The following is a 24,382-nucleotide window of genomic DNA, read 5'->3' as shown; positions in this document are numbered from 1 at the left end:
TTAAAAGTTCCACCTCTCTTGTCAACTGTGGTTCCTTCACTCTGCCATCTTTTCCCTCAGTGGGACAAGCCTAGCCAGAACCCCATGCAAGAACTTCCTAAACAGCCTCCATGTTACTGCTGTGCATTTCCCTGAGAACATCTGTTTCTAATGTGTTCCAGCCTAATACCCTTATAATTAGCTCTTCCCCAATTTAATACTTCCTGCTCCTGTCTTTATCCATGGCCATGCTCAATTATGGTCACTATCTCCGAAATGCTCACCCACCAGGAGAATTGGTACCTGACCAGATTCAACGCCCGGTACTAGATCCAATATGGTCTCTCTGCTAGTAGCATGTCTACATATTGTGTCAGGAATCTTTCCTGGACACACCTAATGTACTCTCCCCATCTAAATCTTCTGCACTAAGAAGGTGCCAATCAATATTAGGAAAATTGAAGTCACCCTGACAGCAACCCTGTTATTTTTGCACCTTTCCAAATCTGCCTACTTATTTGCTCTTCAATGTCTTGGTAGTTACTGGTGAGCCTACAAAATACACCCAGTAGGGTGATTGATCCCTTCTTGTTTCTGACTTTCACCCACACTGAATCGGTAGATATTAACTTCAAGATGTCCTCCCTTTTTACAGCTATGATATTATTCCTGATTAGCAATTCCAGTCCCTTCCCATTTTATCTACTTCCTTATCCCTTTTGAAATGTCTAAACCCCAGAACATCAAGTAGCCAGTCCTGCTCTTGTTATATCCAAATCTTGGTAATAGTCACAACATTGTATTTCCACATACTGATCTATGCTGTAATAGTTCCCACGATGTCTCATAGGTCAAACCATCAGCAAAGTAGCCTGTCCTTCTTAGCTATTGAATTTCTATGCTCCATCTCAATATCACATAGATAAGGCACAGACCATGCCCTGAATGAGGATTTCATTATTCTACAAGAGTGACCAGATTAACTGATGAATGGGCTCTGCTGCACATGGTTAGCAAACCAGTACAAGGATAACAACCAGAGCTCATGTTCAGTGATCAATGTGCAAATTACAACTGTCCTTGATAATATTGGTAGGAATAACTACTGTACAGCTGTTGTGGCTACTAGCCACGCTTCACGTTGTTGCCCTCCAATGCAAGATCCAGAACGGATCTAGGTGTTGAAAGTTGGGTATGGATAAGGCACTGCAAGGCATCATTGATAGCAGGGTTCAAGCTATGCAGTGGAATCAGTTTGTCATCGAGGTACGATTTGACTGAGTGCAGCTTCAAGGAGCCTTAGTAAAATTGAAGTCTGTGGGAAACAGGGAAATAATCTCCTTCAGCTGAATTATACCCACTAAGAGGTAAGATGGTTGTGACTGTTGGAGAGCAATCTCTCATCACTATGTTGAAGGAGCTCCCGCGAGCTGTGTCCGAGGCATCTTCAACTGCTTCATCAGTGACCTTTTTCCATGCTAAGGAGTGAAGGTGTTCACTGGTAATTTCATAACGTTCGGTTGCATTAAGTGTTTAGCAGGTAAGGAGACGTCCATCCTGGTGTACAGCATTACCGTTTAATTCCCTCTCAAGGTATTCATTGGGGGAGCAGGTGTTAGTGATGAGTGGGTGGGGGTAACCAAAAGCTTAAATGGAGTAGCCAGATAAACAGAGGTAATCAGAAGCTGTGCTTCCTGAATTACAAAAACACATTAGCTATCTATAAGCCACAAGTCAGGAGTGTTTTGGACTGTTCACCTAATCTAACAAGACTCTAGCAGGGGGGGCGTCACGTGATGACGAGGGATTGAGACGTGTAAATCCAGCTCTCCCGTAAAAAAATCAGCAAAGTACCGTTTAAACAAAACAAAGTTAATAAGTACTTTCCGAAAACTATTTATAAACTTTGTAAGACTACTTTACGATATGCCTCCTAAACCGCAACAAAAGAAGTCTGCTGTTGCGAAGCAGCCGCGAGATGGGAAGAAAAAAGGGCCTACTGCAACGATGGAGCCTCGGACTCAGGTTGGATCTCCTTCGGTAGAACAGGGAGCAATGGCGGCGGTAGCGGTTTCTCCGAAGAAGATGCCGGAAATGCGCATGCGCAAATCGACACAACTCAAACTACAAGAACCAACAGCCACTGCAATTGAAAAGGACTCAGAGTCAGAATTGGATTCCGCAGAGAACACAGATGAAGAAGAGGAGGAAGAATTGGAAGCGATTGGAAGTAAAGGAGATGATGGAAACATAAGAGAGGCTATAGTGCAATTAACGGCTGAAATAAGAAAAATAAGAGAAGAGCGTAGAGATATGAAGATGTGCTATAATAAAGCTATGGAAAGATAGGACAAAATGGATAAGAAGCTTCAGAAAATGGAAAGAGCAATGGGGCATATGAATGATAGAGTGGAAAAAACAGAAAATGATCTGCTTGTCTGGAACTTGGAAAGAAATCGACTTGGAGAAAGTGGACATGTTGAAAAATTTCAGTAGATGTAATAATATTAAAATTGTTGGTCTTAAAGAAGGCATGGAGGGAGAAAAACCAATAGAATTTTTTCAAAGATGGATCCCGGAAGTTTTGCAAATGGAAGAGGAGGTTTGACCAATTGAAATTGAGCGGGCACATAGAGCTCTAAGACCAAAACCAAAAGATGACCAATATCCACGATCGATTTTAATAAAATTCTTAAGATTTCAAGACAAAGAAAGGATTCTACAGGCAGCTGTTCGAGCTGCCAAGGATAGAAAAGGGCCATTGATGATTCAAGGGAACAAAGTTTTTTTCTACCCTGATATAAGTTATGAACTTTTGAAGAGAAGGAAGAAATTTAATCCAGTGAAAAAATCCCTATGGGATCATGGTTATCAATTTATATTGCGTTATCCTGCAACCTTGAAGATTTTTTTGCCTGGTGGAGAAAAAAGGATTTTTTGATGACTACCGGGAAGTGGAGCAGTTTGTGCAAGATTCTCTGAATATTCACCAGATACAAGAACAAATCCAGGGGAGCGAGATAGATTGATGATGAAGATTGGGTCAAAGAATGGACTTGTTGGATTTTTGAAGGTGGATGAATGTATAAATATATTATTAATTATATGAGGGGGGTAAGAAAGGTTAAAATTGGAGGAATATTAGTTGGGAATAGTAACATTAATTTTGTCTATATATATATAATTTTTTTTGTTGCGGGGGAGCTGGAAGAAGCACTGACCAATTGCTACGCTAATCATGAGTGCAAGCGTGGCTTTAGCCACGACCCGTCAAATGGACGGGGGTAGTGTTGTGTATCTTTTCATTCACAACATTAGTGGGGGGGGGTATTTTGTTTTTTCCTTTTTTGTATCCTTTCTATCTTTTTTTTTCTTTTTGCCTGGAGGGTTGGGAGGGAAACACATAGCAACATGGTGAAGTTCAAAGAGATTCCCCAAGGAACTATGAGAGTTGAGAAGGTAAGTAATGTTTTAGATTGGAGTAACTTTGTTAAGAATAATGACTAGTTTTTTGAATTTTTTGAGTTTTAATGTTAACGGGCTTAATGGACCAGTGAAAAGAAAGAGTCTTAACACATATTAAAAAAATGAAGATAGATTTAGCTTTTTTACAGGAAACGCACCTAACAGAAACAGAACATCAGGAACTAAAGAGAGATTGGGTGGGTAGTGTTGTTGCGGCTTCATTTAATTCAAAAGCGAGGGGAGTAGCAATTTTGATCAATAAAACGTTACCAATTAGAATACAAAATGTAATAACTGATTCTGCAGGGAGATATGTGATTATACATTGTCAACTTTTCTCTGAACTATGGACTTTTATGAATATTTATGCACCAAACGAAAATGATGCAAAATTCATACAAGAAGCTTTTTTGAATTTGGCGGATGCACATGAAAAAATATTAATTGGAGGAGACTTTAATTTTCGCTTAGACCCAGTCTTAGATCAACCAAGGCTGTTATAAAATCGAAGGTAGTAAGTCTAACTTTATCATTGATGAAAGATTTAAATTTCATTGATATATGGAGAAGAATCAATCCTAAAGAAAGAGACTATTCGTTCTATTCTCATAGACATAAAACTTACTCAAGGATAGATTTTTTTCTATTATCAATGCATATTCAACATAGAGTGAAAAATATGGAATATAAAGCAAGAATATTATCAGATCATTCTCCTTTATTAATGACAATAATAATGGCTGATAAGGAAGAAGTGGCTTATAGGTGGAGATTTAATTCAACATTATTAAAACGTCAAGATTTTTGTGATTTTATGAAAAAGCAGATTCAATTTTGTTTGGATACAAGTTTTCATTCAGTGGATGATAAATTTATATTATGGGATGCGATGAAAGCATATCTTAGGGGCCAGATAATATACGTCTAAAATTAAGAAAGAATATATGGCAGAACCAGATCAATTGGAAAAAGAGATTACAAAATTAGAAAAAGAATCTCAAAGATATGTGTAAGAAGAAAAACGAAAACAACTTGTCAATAAGAAGTTACAATATAATATGCTTCAGACATATAGAACGGAAAAAGCAATTATAAGAACTAAACAAAGGTATTATGCGTTAGGTGAGAGAGCACATAAAATTCTTGCCTGGCAGTTGAAAACAGAACAAGCTTCCAAAACAATAAATGCAATTAGAACAAAGGCAAATAAAATATCTTATAAACCTTTTGAAATAAATGAAACCTTTAAAAGTTTCTATTCTGAATTATATCAATCAGAATCACAAAATGATGTTAATGAGATAGAAAGGGTTTTATCACAAGTATCTCTTCCAAAATTGAATTTGGAAGAACAGAAGGGATTAGATATGCCTTTTACATTAAAAGAAGTTGTAGAAGCTTTAGGATCACTCCAAAGTAATAAATCTCCAGGAGAAGATGGTTTTCCACCTGAATTTTATAAAAAATTTAAAGATTTATTATTTCCTCTCTTTATGGAACTAATACGTCAAGCAGAAAAAACACAAACTCCCAGAATCTTTTTCAACAGCGATTGTAATAGTATTGCCAAAAAAAGACAGAGACCCTATGAAACCAACATCATACAGGCCTATTTCTCTATTGAATACGGATTATAAAATAATAGCAAAAATTTTATCGACTAGATTATCTAAATATTTACCAAAATTAATACATATGTATCAAACAGGATTTATTAAAAATAGACAATTGGCAGATAATGTAACCCGGCTACTCAGTAAAATTCATTTGGCACAAAAAAGGGACGAGAAGAGTATAGTAGTAGCCTTGGATGCAGAAAAAGCATTTGATAGATTAGAATGGGATTTTTTATTTAAAGTATTAGATAAATATGGGTTAGGAACATCTTTTATAAATTGGATTAAAACTTTAAATTCTAATCCTAAGGCTAAAGTAGTGACAAACTCTCAAATTTCAACACCATTCCAGTTAAAAAGGTCAACTCGACAAGGTTGTCCATTATCACCTGCTTTATTTGTACTGGCGATAGAGCCATTAGCAGAACTAATCAGAATTGATCCAGATATTATGGGTTTTAGAGTTAATCAGGAGGAATATAAAATTAATCTTTTTGCCGATGATGTTTTGATCTACTTAACAAACCCACAACATTCGTTACATAAATTATCTTCTAGATTGGATGAATATGGGAAGGTATCAGGTTACAAAATAAATTGGGATAAAAGTGAAATTTTACCTCTTACTAAAGGAGACTGTAGTCAATGTCGATTAGTAACCCAATTTAGATGGCCGGTAAATGGTGTAAAGTATTTAGGTATAAGACTTGATAATGATGTAAAAAATGTATATAAATTTAATTATTTACCACTATTGAAAAAAATTCAAGAAGATTTTGACAAATGGATGATGCTACCAATAACATTAGTAGGTAGAGTCAATGTTGTAAAAATGAATATATTTCCTAGATTACAGTATTTGTTTCAAACATTACCAATACAACTGCCACAGAAATTTTTTCAAGAGTTAAATAAATGTGTGAGAAAATTTCTTTGGAAAGGTAAAATGTCAAGAATATCATTGGAAAAATTGACATGTAAATTTGGGTTAGGAGGGTTACAACTTCCAAACTTTAAAAATTATTATAAAGCAAATCAACTTAGATTTATTGCATCTTTCTTCGATGATCGAAAACCAGCATGGATTAAAATAGAATTAGACAAGATAGGAGAAAATAGACCTGAAGATTTTATATATAAATGGGAATCTAAATGGATACGGGAAAGGAAAGAATCTCCTATATTAACACATTTGATTGATCTATGGAATAAGATAAATGTTGATAATGAAACACAGAAATCTCTATTAGCAAGGAGACCTTTGTTCCAAAACAGACTTATTCCTTTTACAATGGACAATCAACTTTTATATAATTGGTACCAAAAAGGGATTAAATTTATAGGAGATTGTTATGAATGAGGTATATTGATGTCATTTGAACAATTAAAGGATAAATATAAAATATCAAATAATACTTTCTTTTGTTACCTTCAATTAATGGCTTACTTAAAAGGTAAGCTGGGTCAAACAATGTTTTTGCCGAAACCTAATGAAATTGAAATTAAACAAGGAATCCATAAGTCAAAGCAAAAATGGGAAACAGATCTGAATATTAATATTGATGAAACAAATTGGTCAAGACTTTGTCTTGACAGTATGACAAATACAATAAATGTTCAACTTAGATTAGTACAATATAATTTTTTACACCAATTATATATTACACCACAAAAAATAAATAGATTAAATTCAAATCTATCCGATAAATGCTTTCGGTGTAATCAAGAAATTGGTACTTTTTTACATTCTACTTGGTCTTGTTTTAAAATTCAACCCTTTTGGATAAATTTAAGAGTCTTATTGGAACAAATTACTGGAACTCAACTTCCACATAACCCTGTATTATTTCTATTAGGTAATATTGAAGGGATAAAGCCGAAACTTAAATTGAATAAATATCAAAAAGAATTTATAAAAATTGCATTGGCAGTAGCTAAGAAGACTATAGTAGTTACTTGGAAATCTGATTCGTATTTAAGTATGGATCGTTGGAATAATGAAATGGCTAGTTCTATTCCACTCGAAAAAATTACTTATAATTTAAGAGATAAATATGTAACATTTTTGAATATTTGGCACCCTTATTTACAAAAGATAGGATGGCATATTTAAGTGCTCCGATAAAGACTTTGGTCACTTGGGAAAAGTAACGAATAATTATACCAAATTTATCTTGAATCCCATGGAGCATGTGGAAACCTTCCAACACCCAGGCAGCTCGTTTTTTTTTTCTCTTCTTCCTTTTAGGTAGGTCTATATATGGGGGGGGGAGGGTTAAGGGGAGGGGGGGAGGGTAGATTTTATCTTTCATGTATTCTTTTTGAAAACTCAATAAACATTATATTATTAAAAAAAGACTCTAGCATTTCTTTTATCCCAGACCCACGTCCATATTAAACCTTCACACCCCTTCTCCTCATGGTAAAAATATGTACCATCTACAAAATCCATTGCAGCAATTTGCCGGCATCTTAAAAAGAAACTGCAGCTTTTGCTACTCGATAGGACAAGGCCAGCTGGTACAAAAGAATCTCCCAAGTTTCCCTTCATGCACCATCCTGGCTTACAGTTTCTCTTCACTGCTGCTGGGTCAAAATCATGTAAGTCTTTGCCTAATAAGATATGAGGGTGCCTGAATTATTTGACTGAAGCAATTCAAGAAGTTGTCCCACCACCATCTTCAAGGAGCTTATTAGAGATGGGCAATAAGTTGTGATCTTGCAGCCAGACCCAATTCGTGTGCATTACTTTTTAAAAAAAAAACTTTAATGTAAAAGCGATTATTCAGTATGCTGAATTGGCATCTATATTAATGGGACAATTATAAACAGCCTGGTGGAATGGGCTGCTATCTCAGTAGAGCACTTCTTCAGTCATTTTGTCTGGTCAAGTATTCCTTTAATTTATCTAGTGTTCTTTTGTTTGATAAGCATTGAAATGCATTGGGGCTGCTTCCTGCACCCATGCAGAACTTGTCAATTTTAGCAACTTTGCTACCAATTTCCATCCCGATTTCATATTTTCTTGGTTCATTTCCAACACCTCTCTCTCCATTCTTGACCTCTGTCCCCATCTCAGGAGCTAGGTTATCCACCAACATGTACTACAAACCCATCAACTTGCATAGCTCTCTCAACTACACCTCTTCCCACTCTGTCACTTTCAAAGGATGCCATTCCCTTTACCAATTCCTAATTCTCCAGCGCATCTGCGATGAGACCTTCCATCTCAGGTGTCCTGTTTTTTTTCAGAAAATGCCCCGTTGTCCTCATATAACACCCCATAAACCTGTGCATCCAATACATTATTCTCCACAACTTCTGCCATCTCCGGTGGGATCCTAGAAGTTTTAATTCCACGTCCCATTCCAATATTGACATTACTGTTCATGGCCTTCTCTACTGCCACGTTGAGGCTAGACACATATTAGAGGAACTGTGCCTCATACTCTGTCTTGGTAGTCTCTAACCTGATGACATCAACAGAGATTTATCTGACTTCAGGTAACCATTCTCTTATGTTACCCCCCACCCCTTTGTTCTCTTGTATCCCCCTAGCCCCTTTATCTCTTCTCTTTTCCCTCTCCCACTCTTATAATCTACCCATTACCTTTGTCTTCCTTCCTCTGGTTCACCATCTCCTTTCCTTTATTCCATGGTCTGCTATCCTCTCCTTTAAGATTCCTCCTGTAGCTCGTTGTCTGTACTACCTATCACCTCGCAGCTTCCCACGTTATCCTTTTCTCAACCCCACCTTCCTACCGTCTCCTTCTCACCAATCATTTAACAGTTCCTGCTACTCTTCTGTCCTTTTATTCTGCCTTCTTTTCTTACCAGTTTCATGAAGCCCCAAAACATCAGCTGTTCATTTCTCTCCATAGATGCTGCCTAACCTGCTTGTTTCCTCCAGCACATTGTGAGTATTGATCTAGACTTCCAACATCTGCAATCTCTTGCGATTGAATTTTTCTAATATCACTTTACCACCATATTCCCATAATGTGAATATCTATTGCAAATTTAAGTATTCTCACCATTTGAGTAATCCTAACAGTCTCGCAGCTTTTTCCGCATACTCATTCAGCTCCTAGAGGCTGTATCATTCTAACACAAGCACAACCTCAACTTTGATCTTATTTGCCAAGTCCTGAGGCATTCCACAATTTGCTGAGGCAAAGGGCCAGATACACAGCATCTGCTTCATCAGTTTTATACCAGCCATTGCTGGCATATCTATTTTGCATCCTCCTCTTCCCCCTTCATACAAATGGGATCATTGGTCGTAATGGAAAAGATACGTTTATTTTTTTTATTTTTCTGTGCATATTCATGTTTTAATAAACACATGTATAATGTGTGTATTTTTTCTCAAATTATTAATTTTTAGTTTTTTACATAAAGTTTAACTGTTTTAAACTGAGCTGCCGAGATAGTTGAGGATCACGCCACAGCAAATGGCTCGTGCAACTCTGTTGCTGCATGTATTCCAGCCCGGGAAAGAGATGAAATTAATGTTAAAATGTTGTATTTGGCATTGGATACAGAAAACATTACAATTATACTGGACCATTGGAGAGACAAGCATATGTACCACACCTGAATTAAATGGATTGGTCAAAAGAGTTTTTTGCCTGTGTTGAGTTTAAAGAGAAGAAAGATTCGTCATCATCTGTAGGCAGTTTAACTGCTGTGCCAAATTATTTCCATTTCTTGATTAAAGGGGTGGCAGTGTTTCAGATATGAAAAGAATTTTTTTAAGAAGAAATTTTCATTGGGTGACAGTAAATAGGACAGCAACGTTATGTTCAAAGATTACAGAGGAAATGGAAGTATGAGATGACAGATGGTAACAGTTTTTTAAAATTTTGTGAGTCATTCTGTGTTTATTGGCATTTTCTATGCTTTAATGCACTGCATGGGAAATGTGGGCAAGAATTGTGGTGAGCTGTGACAGATGTTCACATCTGCTGAGTTAGTCTCTCATCTCTTGGGATTAAAGTGCAGGATTACATCATATAATCTTGGCCAGTGCTTCACTGCACTGCTGAAAGGTGCTATGTTATCAGGTATGGGATTATTTTTGGATAAAATTATAGAGGCTACTAATCTTCTTGATGTCCTGAGAACTTTTTTTTTCTCTAGCTGAGATATATGAAAGAGTTAATGTACAGTGCCTATAAAAAGTATTCACCACCACCAACACCCCTTCCCCCCACCGGAAGTTTTCATGTTTTATTGCTTTACAACATTGAATCATAGTGGATTTAGTTTGGCTTTTTTGACACAGATCAACAGAAAAAGACTGTTTTGTGTCAAAGTGGAAATAGATCTCTACAAAGTGATCTAAATTAATTACAAACATAAAACATGAAATAATTGATTGCATAAGTATTCGCCCTCTGGTATGACACACCAAGTCATCAGTAGTGCAGCCAATTGGATTTAGAAGTTACATAATTAATTAAATAGAGATTACCTGTGTGCACTCAAGATGTTTCAATTGATTTTAGTAAAAATACTGTATCTGGAAGGTCCAACTGCTGGTGAGTCAGTATTCTGGAAAAAACTACACCATGAAGACAAAAGAACACTCCAAGCAACTCCGCAAAAACGTTATTAGAAAGCACAATTCAGGAGATGGATACAAGAAAACTTCCAAGTCTCCAAGTCAGTGAATATCCCTTGGAGTACAGTGAAGTTAATCATCAAGAAATGGAAAGAACATGACACAGCAGTAAGCCTGCCGAGAGCAGGCATCCTCAAAAACTGAGTGACCATGAAAGGGGACTAGTGAGGGAGGTCACCAAGGGATCTATGGCAATTCTGGAGGAGTTACAAACTTCGCTGGCTGAGATAGGAGAGACTGTGCACTCAACAACTGGTGCTTAACCAGTTGTTGTAGCTTTATGGGAGAGTAGCAAAGAGAAGGCAGTTGTTGGAAAAGAAAACTCACATGAAAACTTGGCTAGAGTTTACCAGAAGGTATGTGGAAGACTCTGAAGTCAGCTGGAAGAAGGTTCTTTGATCTGATGAAACCAGAATTGAGCTTTTGGCCGTCAGATTAACTGCTACGTTTGGTGTAAGCCAAACACCACACGTCATCAAGAACACACTATCCCTACCGTGAAGCATGGAGTTGGCTGCATCATGCTGTGGGGATGCCTCACTGCTGCAGGTCCTGGAAGGCTTGTGAAGGTAGAGGGTAAAATGAATGCATCAAAATGCAGGGAAATCATAGAGGAAAACCTGATGCAGTCTGCAAAAGAACTGTGACTTGGGAGAAGGTTTGTTTTCCAGCAAGACAATGACCCCAAGCGTAAAGCCAAAGCTACACAGGAATAGCTTAAAAGAACAAAGTTAACATGCTGGAGTGGCCAAGTCAGAATCCAGACCTCAATCCAATTGAGAATTTGTGGCTGGACTTGAAAAGGGCTGTTCACTCTCAATCCCCTTGCAATCTGACAGAATTTGAGCAGTTTCGTAAAGAAAGTTGAAAAATTGAGATGTCCAGAAGTACAAAGCTGATAGACATCTATCCAAGACTCAAGGTTGTAATTGCTGCAGGGGTGGGTAATCATGCAATCAATTATTTTGTGTTTAATAAATGTAATAAATTTAGACCAAATTGTGGAAATTTGTTTTCACTTTGATGCGAAAGGGTCTTTTCTGTTGTTCAGTGTCAAAAATGCCAAATTAAATCCACTGTGATTCAAGGTTGTAAAACAATAAAACGTGAAAACTTCCAAGGGAGGGGGTGAATATCTTTATAGGCACTGCATACTATAAAAGACAGGTTGATTAGTCAGCATGGTTTTGTGCATGGGAGATCATGTCTCACAAAATTGATCGAGTTTTCTGAAGAAGTAACTATGAAGATTTATGAAAGCAAGGTGGTAGATGTAGCTTACTTGGCTTTACTCTAATAAAGGCTTTTGATAAGGTTTCAAATAGTAGGGTGTGCTGAAAGGTTAGATTGTATGTGTGAGACTCACTTTGCCTAGTGGCATGATCTCAGGGATGGCACCCCCTACCCGGCCAAACATTAGCACTGTTGTTTGGGTGGATGCTGCGTGGTGTGTCCCCTTTGTAACATCAGTACCCCAAAATAACATATAGTCCACAATGTGTGGTTAAATGATTAAGATTTTATATTTAAGTATGGGGTTAGTAGAGAAACAAAAGAAAAAGAAAACAAATAAAAGGCACCAATAATCTCATAAATATGTCCAGTGCACAAATGTTGGAGCTCACTCACAGATTCCTTTTCACTGATCCTCCTCCGCTTGTCGTCGACCCCTGGGCTCCCACCCCAAGCCCAGGTCCAGAGGGTCCGGCAACTGTCTCCTCAAGCCACGCCTTCTCTCTTCATTCTCTTCGTACCTTCTCCCACAAGCCTGCACAAACTAACAGCTTTCACACAGACATAAAGAATAACATCTATCCCAATTGGTTCGCAAATGAATACAAGTCCCGTTATCACTAATTATAACCCGAGCATGCTGCTATAGAGAACCACTACCTCAGCAGTTAACAGTACAGAGAAGCCATTTTATTCACCTTAGCATTAACATAAAAGAAGAAACCCTTACATATGGAATCCAAGGAGAGCTAGCTAGTTGGATAAAGAATAACTTGATGATCTGAAGCAAAGTGTGATGGTGGAAGATGGTTTTTCAGGCTAGAGACCAGTGAGCAGTGGTGTGCTTTCAGAGATCAATGCTGGGCCCATTATTGTTTATCATCTATATCAACAGTTTGATGAGGATGTACTAAAAATGGTTCAGAAGTTTACATATGATACCAAAATAAGTGATATGATAGTTAATGAAAACGGTTATCAAGAATTACAGTGGAACCTTGGTTAGCTGGATAAGTGGGACAAGTAATGGCAAATTGAATTTAATACAGATAAGTGCGAGGTTTTGCATCTTGGGAAGTAAAACCAGCGGAGGACTTTCATAGGGAGTAGTGGCACCCTAAGGAGTGTTATGGAACAGAGGGACCTAGGAGCACAAGTATATGTGGTGGTGTAACCAGTAGAAAGGAAGGTGAAGAAGGCTTTTGGCATGCTGGTCTGTCAGTTTGGAAGTTGAGGTGGTATTTTTCATTTGCAGTGTGAAACGTGCTAACATTTTGAGAAAAAGAAATAAGTAGTGTTAGAGTAAATGAAGAACATTAAGATGGATAAGTCCACATGGCCTGATGGGATATACTCAGGTTACTGAGAGAAGTAAGAGATCAGATTGCTGAGGCCTTGATCAAGATCTTTGTGTTCTGTCTAGGCATAGGTGAGGTTATCAGAATACTGATAAGTAGTAAGTGTTATTCAGTAGGGCCCTAATTATTCAATAAGGAAATTATGAATAATCTAGTGAGTCTCACATTAGTTGTAAGGAATCTATTCAAGGAGATTCTTAGAGAACATTTAGAATTTAGAAAACACTGAGCATTTAGAAAACCATGGTCTAATTAGAGACATTCAGCATGGCTTTATATGGGGCAAATGGTGCCTTACTAATGTGATTGAGTTTTTTGATCAGGTGACAAAGGTGTTTGATGAGTATTTAACTGTTGAGAATAATGGATGTTGTCTTCATTCATTTTAGTAAGGCATTTGACAAGGTACCTTGTGCTAGGCTCATCCAGAAGATTAAGAAACCTAGGATCCATGGTGGCCTGGCTGTTTGAATTCAGAATTGGTTTGCACGTAGAAGACAGTAAGGACGTATTGTGGTTAGAAGTCCATGTGACCACTAAGTTCATAGATGATGCAAAGATTGATGGTTTTGTGGAATTTTGCCCAAGGATACAGCAGGATATAGATTAGTTGCAGATCTGTGCAGAGAATTGGCAGATGGAGTTTAATTCAGGCAAATGCAAATGGTTTCACTTTGGGAGATCAAATGCAAAGAGACAGTACACTGTTAATGACCAGGACCCTTCACATTGCCTGCCCTCATAACTTGATGTGTTGAGTTGCAGCTTTATAAAACTCTGCTTAGACCACTTCTGGAGTATTGCATTCAATTCCAGTTGCCCCATTACAGGAAAGATGTAGAGACTTTGGCGAGAGTGCATGCCTACCAGGATGCTGCCTAGATTAGAGGACATGTCCTATAAAGAGACATTGGGCAAGCTTGCTTTGCTTTTTCTGGAGCGGCAAAGGCTGAGGCAAACCCAATAGTAGTTTATAAGATCCAGGTTTATTTACCACATGTACAGTGAAACATACAGTGAAGTGTGTCATTTGAATTAACAACCAACACTCCCACAGATGTGCTGGGGATAGCTCTCAAGTGTTGCCATACAAGAGGGTAGATAGACAGCCAGTGTTTTTTCCTCAGGTTGAAATGTTTTCTACTAGAGGACATGCATTTAATATGAGGGGGTAAATTCAAAGGAGATGTGTGGGCTAAGGTTTTTGACACAGAGAGGTGAGTGCCTGGAATGCACTGCCGGGGTGGTAGTGGAGGTAAATACAATAGAGGCATTTAAGAATCTCTTAGATAGCCAAAGGAACCTGAAGAGGATATGACATTTTACTAGGCATTTAATTACAACTTCAAGGGGTCTGTTCCATGCTCTAGCAGCTGTACTTGTCAGTGTTTGCATTTCAAATTCTTCCTCCTCTTCTTGCATAGTGGTGCCATCAGATCCCAGCCAACAATTCTATTGACAGTCCTAGGTAGTTGAGGAGGAGTGGGGCAGTGTCAATGAGGAGTATCCTGGCAATAAAAAAACTCAGCAGACATGAAGAGCATCATCCTCTGTAATCATATAGAGTTTTACTGAGGACGCGTCTGTGTGTAGTTTTATTTTCCATACCCGAAGAAAGATGTTTTTATCTTGGAGTCATTGCGGTGTGAGTATACTCATTAATTGATGGGATCAGCAGATCATACCATGATTACCAAGGTGATCTGATTGAGACTTAAAAGAACCTGAGAAAGGTTAACAGAGTATCTGTTGTTTACAGGTACTTTAGAATGATAAGCTCTGCTGCAGATTTTTCCAGATTAAGGGGTCAACCATTTAGGATTGAGTTGCGATAGTTGTGGGTGTTTAACTGTTGAGAATAACAGATTCTTGAACATGAAGGGAATTAAGTAACGGGCATCACAGAAGAAAGTAGATTTGCAGTACAGGATTGCTCAAGGGTTTCTGCCCTACTTTTACTCTGGTGTCCTTGTATAACTGATGAATTTCATTGTTCTTTAATTCTGACCTTTTACCTCTTCTCACCTAACTATCTCCTCCCCCTGGGTCCCACCTCCTTCCCTTTCTCCTATGCTGCACTGTTCTGTCCAATCAGATTCCTCCTTCTTCAGCCCTTTACCTTTCCCATCCACTTGGCTTCACCTATCACCTTCTACCTATCCTCCTTCCCCTCTTCACCCCACCTTTTTATTCTGGCATCTTTCCTCCTTCCTTCTCAGTCCTGAAGAAGGGTTTCAAATCAAAACGTCAACTCTTCCTTCATTTCCAAGAATGCTGCCTGACCTGCTGAGCTCCTCCGGCATTCTGTGTGTGTGTGTGTGTGTGTGTGTTGCTTTGGATTTCCAGCATCTACCGAATCTCTTGTGTTTATTGTTCATTAATGCTCCTCTGCATTGTACAATGTCTTATTGGTGGCTGCATATTCCTCACCATTCTCCCATCAGCTATGCTCAACCCCTCCACTTATCGCCATGCCAATAGGTATATTACAATCCCCATTTAAAACCTGGATCAATAGTTCAGTTTCATCTACTCAGGTGAGCCTTGTGTGCTTACAAACAATAATTATCAAAGTTTATCTATGTTGAGAAAATAGTGCAGTTGTTTTTGTGGGATTACATTTATTGATCGTGTTTTTTAATTTTGCTTCTCTTTAATGTTAATTTATTTTAATATTTATTTTAATGTTACAGCCAGCAAGGAAGTATTGCTGCCATTTTTCAACAAATATAGAAGATATAGTCCAGGAATCCTCTGTTAAAGATATATCCTCAGAAAGGTAATGTACGTTAAATGATTCAAGCAATAAAGAGGGCTATGCTGTTAAATGACCTGGAATTTCCACCTGCTTGACACAAAGTCCAATCAGATATTTTAATTTCCTTGACTGCAAAATGAAATTCCAAACTCGAATTTACGGTCAACTATGTATATCAAAATGCACTTGCATATTTGAAGAAAATATGTTTGTCAAACAATTATTGATTTCAATTTGATTTTGTATTGCTGGAAGATAAAATATGGTTATCCAATAATGTTATGACCTGTTAAATATAGACTTCTGCTGACAATAACAACAGTGTGATTATTGAAACGCTGTAGGTTAGTCAGCCTGAATAACACAGAAGAGGATGAGATTACCTGGGGCAGTGAAGAACCTCCAATTGATTCTCTTCAGCAGGCCCATTTATCTGAAGGTAAACTACTATTATTTTAATGAGCTATGTTATATTTCAGAATACTGATTGTGCAGGAGGATGGGCTTCAAATTTTTTTGGATCATTAGGTTCAGTTCTAGGGAAGGTGTGACCTGTGAAAAGGGACGGGGGACAAATATCCTTGCAGGAAGGTTTGCTGGCACTGCTCTGGGGTGGGGGTGGTGGGTGGTGCATTTAAACTAGAGTTTCAGGGTGGTAAGGAACCAGAGTGCCAGGACAGCTAGTGAAGTGGTGGTGGGGAAACCTATATTCATAGACAGGAACGGAAAGGTTGGGCATGTTGTGACTAATGTTCTGAGTTGCATCTATTTCAATTCAAAGTCCGTTTATTATCAAAGTATGTATGCAGTATACAACCCTGAGATTCACCTTCCCACAGACAGTCACAAAGCAAAGAGGAATAACCATGGAACCAGTTCAAAGGAAGGTAGCAAACCCCTAACGCACAATAAAAAAAGAAACAAATTGTGCAAACGGCAAAAAAAAAGAGCAAGAGACAGAGAATATAAAACACCGAACCAGTCCAGGCATATTCAGGTCATCTCAGTCCAGTTCAACCTACCGCTGCATCATTTGTTAACGTCAAGCTGCAGAGACAGTCTGCCCCAATCCAAATCGTACAAGTATAGCAACAAAAAAAAAGGAGTGACAAGGTGATTTGTTGGTAAGGCAGATGAGCTTAGAGCACATTGAAATATGATATTGTAGCCATTAGTGAGACTTGCTTGCAGAAGAAGCAGGACTGGCTGCTCAGTGTTCCGGGATTTCTTTGTTTTAGACATGGTGGAGTGGAGGTATTAAAGGGGGAGGAGTTGCACTACTTGTCAGGGAAAATATCACAGCAGTGCTCAAACAAGACAGATTGGAGGACTACTGAGGCTACATACGTGGAAATGAGGATTAAATAAAGGATGACCATGTTAATGGGATTACATTATAGACAACTCAATAGTCAGCGGGATTTAGAGGAACAAATTTGTAGAGAGAAGGCAGGCATTTCAAAGGAAAATAAGGTTGTGATAGTAACTTTGCACATAGTGACTGGGGCTCCCATGCTGTAAAAGGACAGGATGGGATAGTTCATCAAATGTGTTCAGGAAAGGTTTCTTAATACAAAGAAGTCCCAACTAGAGAGAGTGCGATACTGGATATCCTACCAGGGGATGAGACTGGGCAGGTGACAGAAGTATGTGTAGGAGAGCACTTTGGATCAAGTGATCATAATTCCATTAGTTTCAAGATAATTATGGAGAAGGATGGGTCTGATTCGAAAATGAAGTAAGGCCAATTTTGATGGCACCAGAAAGAAACTGGCAGGTGTAGATGGGGATAATTTGTTCTCTAGCAAAGGGACGCTCGACAGGTGGGAGTCCTTCGAAAGCGAAATATTGAAAGTACAAAGTTTGTAAGTTCCTGTTAGAATAAAAGGCAAGGCTAAAAAGTTTAGGGAATCTTGGTTTTCAAGTGATTTTGAGGCCCTGGTTAAGAAGAAAAAGACAGAGCTGCATAGCAGGTATAGGCAGCAAAGAACTAATTAGGTGTTTGAGAAGTGTAAGTAGTGATGATACATGAGGAAGGTCATGGGGACTAAAAGAAGCTATGGGGTTGCTCTGGCAGATAAAGTGAAGGAAAATCCCTAAGGGCTTCTATCAATATATTAAGAGCAACCCCATAGCTGGTCTGAAATAATATTATACTCTGCATTGCTACAGAATGGGATATAATTTAATGTGTATTTCTGTATGTAATTACATTTGACTAAATGCAGCAAGCTTTAATTCATAAGAAAATTAATTATGTTAATTTCGGTAACTTATGAAGTGCACCAGAAACTATTGAATTTTAGTTTTTAGCAATAAGAATATCTAAATCACAGTATTGCTGTACTTTGTTCACAGTGATTATGTTACTTTATAAATTGATCACTTTTTTCTTTGTTATACTACAGAAGAACGTCCAGTCACGGGAAAGAAGCTAGTTGCCCTTTCAGTTGTGAAGGTTCCCCCCGAGAGTCAATATACAGGCTCTAAACTGGAGGCGATCATTAAAACACTACATGGGTTGCTGAAACAAAAGATTCCTATGCAAGAATTTGAGGTATGTTCTCAAACGTATGTACTGAAGTCTATTATAAAGGATGTAGTAACAGAACACATAGATGGGATTTGAAAAGTAATCCTAGATTTATGAAAGGAAGTTGTATTTGAGAAGCTCTCTGGAGTGTTTTTATTTTTGAGAATGTAACTGGGAGAAAGTTAATGGGTGTGCTTTATTTGAGTTTTTAAAAGTTTGCTTTTAAAATCTCATTAGGCTGCTGTGCAATGTCAAAGCAGGTGGGATTAAGGTAGATAAGGTCATAAAGCTTTTGGCACATTGCCCTTCATCAGTCCAAGTACTGAGTATAGGAGATGGGATGTTATGCTGAGGTTGTATAAGACATTGGTGGACCCTAATTTGGAGTATTGTGTGCAGTCTTGGTAACCTAGCAACAGGAAGGATGTAAAAAGGTTGAAAGAGTGCAAAGAAAATTTACTAGGATGTTGCCGGGTCTGGAGGGCCTCAGATGGAAAGATTGGATAGGTTAGGACTTAATTTCTTGGAGTATAAAAGATTGAGAGGAGATTTAATAGAGATGTACAAAATTATGAGGGGTATAGATAGGGTAAATGCAAGCAAGCTTTTTCCACTGATGTTGGGTGGGACTACAACCAGAGGTCATGGGTTAAGGCTGAAAGGTGAAAAGTTTAAGGGGAACATGAGGGGAAACTTCTTCACTCAGAGGGTCATGACAGTGTGGACTGAGCTGCCTGTGCAAGTGGTGCATGCGAGCTTGATTTCAACGTTGTAGAGAAGTTTGAATGGGTACATAGATGGTAGGGATATGGAGTGCTATGGCCCAGGTGCAGGTCCATGAGAGTAGGCAGCTTAAATGGCTCAAGATAGACTACGTGAGCTGAATGGGCCTCTTTCTGTGCTGTACCCTTCTATGACGCTGGCATTATACTAACTTGGATTGGTAATTGGTTGACAGGCAAGATGCAAAGAAATGAATGATGAGTTTGTTCCTCCCAACAGATCCATAAATGTGCCCTGTTCAGCGTAGCAATCTGTGGTAAGAAGAGGGTCACAAGGATCTGTGCTTTGAGCAAGACTATTTACAATATATACCCATGATCTGGGTGAGGGGGTTAAATGTAATACTTCTACGTTTGCCAATGAAATGTAACTGGGTGGAATTGTGAGTTATGAAGAAATAAAGAGGCTTTAAGACAGTAAGTGGGGGGGCGTCACGTGATAGCGTGGGATTGAGACGTGTAAATCCAGCTCTCCCGTAAAAAATTAGCAAAGTACCGTTTAAACAAAACAAAGTTAATAAATACTTTCCGGAAACTATTTATAACTTTGCAAGGCTACTTTACGATATGCCTCCTAAACCGCAACAGAAGAAGTCTGTTGTTGCGAAGCCGCCGCGATGGAGCCTCGGACTCAGGTTAGATCTCTCTTGGAGGAGATGCGTTCTATCTCCGCCGTAGAACAGGGAGCAATGGCGGCGGTAGCGGTCTCTCGGAAGAAGGTGCCGGAAATGCGCATGCGCTAAGAAGAACGCATGCGCAAATCGATACAACTCAAACTACAAGAACCGACAGCCACTGCAACTGAAAGTGACTCAGAGTCAGAATCGGATACCGCAGAGAATACAGATGAAGAGGAGGAAGAACTGGAAGAGATTGGAACTAAAGGAGATGATGGAGACATAAGAGAGGCTTTATCTCAATTAACGGCTGAAGTAAGAAAAGTAAGAGCAGAGCTTAGAGACATGAAGATGTGCTATAATAAAACTATGAAGAGACAGGATAAAATGGATAAGAAGCTTCAGGAGATGGAAAGAAAAATGGAGCGTATTAATGATAGAGTGGAAAAAACAGAAAATGATCTGCTTGTCTGGAACACGGAAAGAAATCGACTCTTGGAGAAAGTGGACATGTTGGAAAATTTTAGTAGACGTAATAATATTAAAATTGTTGGTCTTAAAGAAGGTATGGAGGGAGGAAGTCCAATAAAATTTTTTCAAAGATGGATCCCGAAAGTTTTGCAAATGAAAGAGGAGGACCGATTAATTGAAATTGAGCGGGCACATAGAGCTCTAAGACCAAAACCACAAGATGACCAATATCCACGAGCAATTTTAATAAAATTCTTAAGATTTCAAGACAAGGAAAGGATTCTACAGGCAGCTGTTCGAGCTGCCAAGAATAGAAAAGGGCCATTGATGATTCAAGGGAACAAAATTTTTTTCTACCCTGACATAAGTTATGAACTTTTGAAGAGAAGGAAGAAATTTAATCCAGTGAAAAAAATCCTATGGGATCACGGTTATTATTTTATATTGCGTTACCCTGCAACCTTGAAGATTTTTTTGACTGGTGGAGAAAAAAGATTTTTTGATGATTACCGGAAAGCGGAGCAGTTTGTGCAAGACTCTCTGAATATTCACCAGGTACAAGAACAAAACCAGGGGAGTGAGATGGATTGAAGAAGAAGACTGGGTCAAAGAATGGACTTGTTGGATTTTTAAGGCGGATAAATATATAAATATATTACTAATTATATGAGGGAGGGGAAGTAAGGTTAAAATTTGAGGAATACTAGTTGGGAATAGTAACATTAATTTTTTATATATATATAATTTTTTTTGTTACCGGGGAGCTGGAAGAAGCACTGATCAATTGCTACGCTAATCATGTGTGCAAGCGTGGCTCTAGCCACGACCCGCAAAATGGAGGGGGGTAGTGTTGTGTATCCTTTCATTCACAACATTAGTGGGGGGGTATTTTGATTTTTCTTTTTTTTATATCTCATCTATCTTTTTTTTTCTTTTTGCCTGGATGGTTGGGGGGGGAACACATAGCAACATGGTGAAGTTCAAAGAGATTCCCCAAGGAACTATGAGAGTTGAGAAGTTAAGTAATGTTTTAGATTGGAGTAACTTTGTTAAAAATAATGACTAATTTATTGAATTTTTTGAGTTTTAATGTTAATTGGCTTAATGGACTAGTGAAAAGAAAAAGAATCTTAACACATATTAAGAAAATGAAGATAGATTCAGCCTTTTTACAGGAAACGCATTTAACAGAAACAGAACATCAGGAATTAAAGATAGATTGGGTGGGTAGTGTTGTTGTAGCGGGGAGTAGCAATTTTTAAGTCAAAACAAGAATGGGAAACAGATCTGAATATTAATATTGATGAAACAAATTGGTCAAGACTGTGCCTTGACAGTATGACAAATACAATAAATGTTCGACTTAGATTAGTATAATATAACTTTTTATACCAATTATATATTACACCACAAAAAATAAATTACTTACAATTTAAGAGATAAATATGTAACATTTTTGAATATTTGGCGCCCTTATTTACAAAAGATAGGATGGCATATTTAAGTGCTCCGATAAAGATCTTGGTCCCTTGGGGAAAGTAACGAATAAGTATACCAATTTTATTTTCAATCCCATGGAGCATGTGGAAACCTTCCAATACCCAGGCGGCTCTTTTTTTTTCTCTTTTCTTTCTTTTCTGGTAGGACTATATATGGGGGGGGGGAGGGTTAAGGGGAGGGGGGGAGGGTAGATACTATCTTTTCATGTTTTTTTGAAAACTCAATAAAAATTATATTTTAAAAAAAAAGACAGTAAGTTAAGTGAGTGTGCAATTGAAGATGCAGGGCAATGTAAATAAGTATAAATTCTCCAGCACTAGAAAATGATGATAGATTAGGGCAAAGGGACCGGAGATATTGAAGGAAGACATCAAGAGCGCAGGAAGCGTTCAAGGAAGCAAATGGTGTCCCATTGCAAGGATGTTTTGAACACAGGAGCATGATGCCTTACTGTAATTTGTATAAAGTCTTAAGTGGAGACTCTTGGAAAATTGTACAATCCTGTGATGGCAGGATTATTGTTAGAGGAGAGATTAGAAGAATCAGAGGAGTCCTCATTGAAACATACAGAATTCTGCAGGTCTATCTAATCTGCAAATAGGAAGGTGTTTCTCCTTGCTGGGAAGTCTACAATGAGGGAATCGTCGTCTCAGGAGAGTTTTTAATCAGATATGAGGCAGTGTTGTGTAAAAGAATATTATACTTTATTAATCTAAATGATATATTTCAATAGCTTCTACAGGACCTGAAACCTTTAGATGGATGTTTAGTTGGACAAACAAAAGAAAATCGGAGGAAGAACCGATATAAAAATATACTGCCTTGTAAGTAAAAAGTATTTTTTTATATTTTAAAATGAGTAATCCTTTGATTGGTACATAAATAACAATCATTTAGTATACATCAAAGATGTTAGATGTATAAACATGACAACCTTAAGTAAAAGCTAACCAGTCCAAAATTCCCACACAGCCTCCAATGTAGTAAAACATCATTGATCTGGCATGTCTAGGACTTTGGTTATGTCTGTCCAGCAGATTTTCCGAACTATTGGATGTTTCACAATTTTAATTCACTTTTTTTTTAAAAGACTGGGTTCATTTAAATGTTACTGCAGTAACATCACTGGGATTGTCAGGGATCTCTGCTGTGTAGAAAGGACCAGACAAATGGGAAAGGAGTAAAGGAATGGTGACTAGCTAGATCTTTGTAACGAGAACCGATTCAGTACACACACTCTTTGTAAGACTAATACACTGTACCATTCATCTAAGATCTGAACTTTTGGTAACAATGGATCTCCTAATTTTGAATGCAGTTCTTCAGAACCTTCAGAAGAAATAAAAGGTTTCTTGATCTGAAGCTCTCCCTTTCCATGGGTTTACCTGACCTGCTCAGTGTTTCCAGTATTTTCTATTTTTATTCCCTTGTCCCCTTCATCAGTTCTACTCATAAAAACAATTTTAAGACTGAATTCAATGTATAACCATCATAATTTTTCATATAATTTTATCAAACATAGTTACTTTTATATTTATGAACTCAATTTGATTCGGAATGCTGTTGCTTGCCTCTATTTATTGCATGATTTGTGTTTTCTCTTTTGCTCTTTTGGGTGTTGGTCTTTTTTTAAGTTGGGTTCTTTTGGGTTTCTTGCTTTGTGACGGCTGCCTGTAAGCAGACGAATCTCAAGGTTGTATAATTTACAATTTGATTATAAATGTACTTTGAATCTTTGATTTTTTGTATAATTCACATAATTCTGTCTTAACATTGATTAGATAGTTATATATGAAATATTTTAAAAATTGTTCAATTATTTATATTTTAACTATAGATGATGGCACACGGGTCCCTCTTGGAGCAGAGCATGGATACATTAATGCCAGCTTTATAAGGATTCCTGTGGATAAGAAAGAATGCACATATATTGCATGTCAAGGACCACTAACTCACACAGTGGCAGACTTTTGGCAAATGGTTTGGGAACAGAAATCTAATGTCATCGCCATGATGACCCTAGAGGTCGAAGGGTCAAAAATCAAGTGTCAAAGATACTGGCCAGAGCTTCAGGGCCAATCCATGATGATAAATAACAGAATGAAGATAATCCTTCGGAGCAGTGAACTACTGAAAGAATTTATTATTCGGAAAATTGAGATGAATGATGTATGGGTAGGCACAAAGTAGTATTTACACTATTCCATTCCCTTTCCAACATGTTAGACCCACGGACTCCTATTCTCCCACAATGAAGCCACTCTCAGGTTGGAGAAGCAACACCTTATATTCCACCTAGGTAGCCTCCAGCCTGATGACATGAACATCGATTTCTCCAACCTCTGGTAATTTTTCCCCCTGTTCTTCAATTGTCCACTCTTCTCCCCTTACCTCTTCTCACCTGCCTATCATCTCACTCTGGTGCTGCTTCTCATCCTTTCTCC

At 37.9% G+C, this 24,382-nt stretch overlaps 1 protein-coding gene across 1 annotated transcript in view; it reads left to right on the top strand.

Annotated features, from left to right (window-relative positions):
* Positions 1-24,382, top strand: part of ptpn13 (protein tyrosine phosphatase non-receptor type 13) — a 260,769-nt gene that overhangs the window by 229,219 nt on the left and 7,168 nt on the right. Inside the window, exons 39-43 of the mRNA XM_072253123.1 lie at positions 15,971-16,056; positions 16,380-16,474; positions 18,444-18,592; positions 22,672-22,762; positions 23,776-24,113. Coding sequence (XP_072109224.1) covers positions 15,971-16,056; positions 16,380-16,474; positions 18,444-18,592; positions 22,672-22,762; positions 23,776-24,113 — 759 coding nt within the window. The remainder of the gene's footprint in view (positions 1-15,970; positions 16,057-16,379; positions 16,475-18,443; positions 18,593-22,671; positions 22,763-23,775; positions 24,114-24,382) is intronic.

This window comes from Mobula birostris, chromosome 3, assembly GCF_030028105.1.
Source record: "Mobula birostris isolate sMobBir1 chromosome 3, sMobBir1.hap1, whole genome shotgun sequence".
Taxonomy (NCBI): Eukaryota; Metazoa; Chordata; class Chondrichthyes; order Myliobatiformes; family Myliobatidae; genus Mobula; species Mobula birostris.
This window is presented reverse-complemented; position numbering and strand designations above follow the sequence as displayed.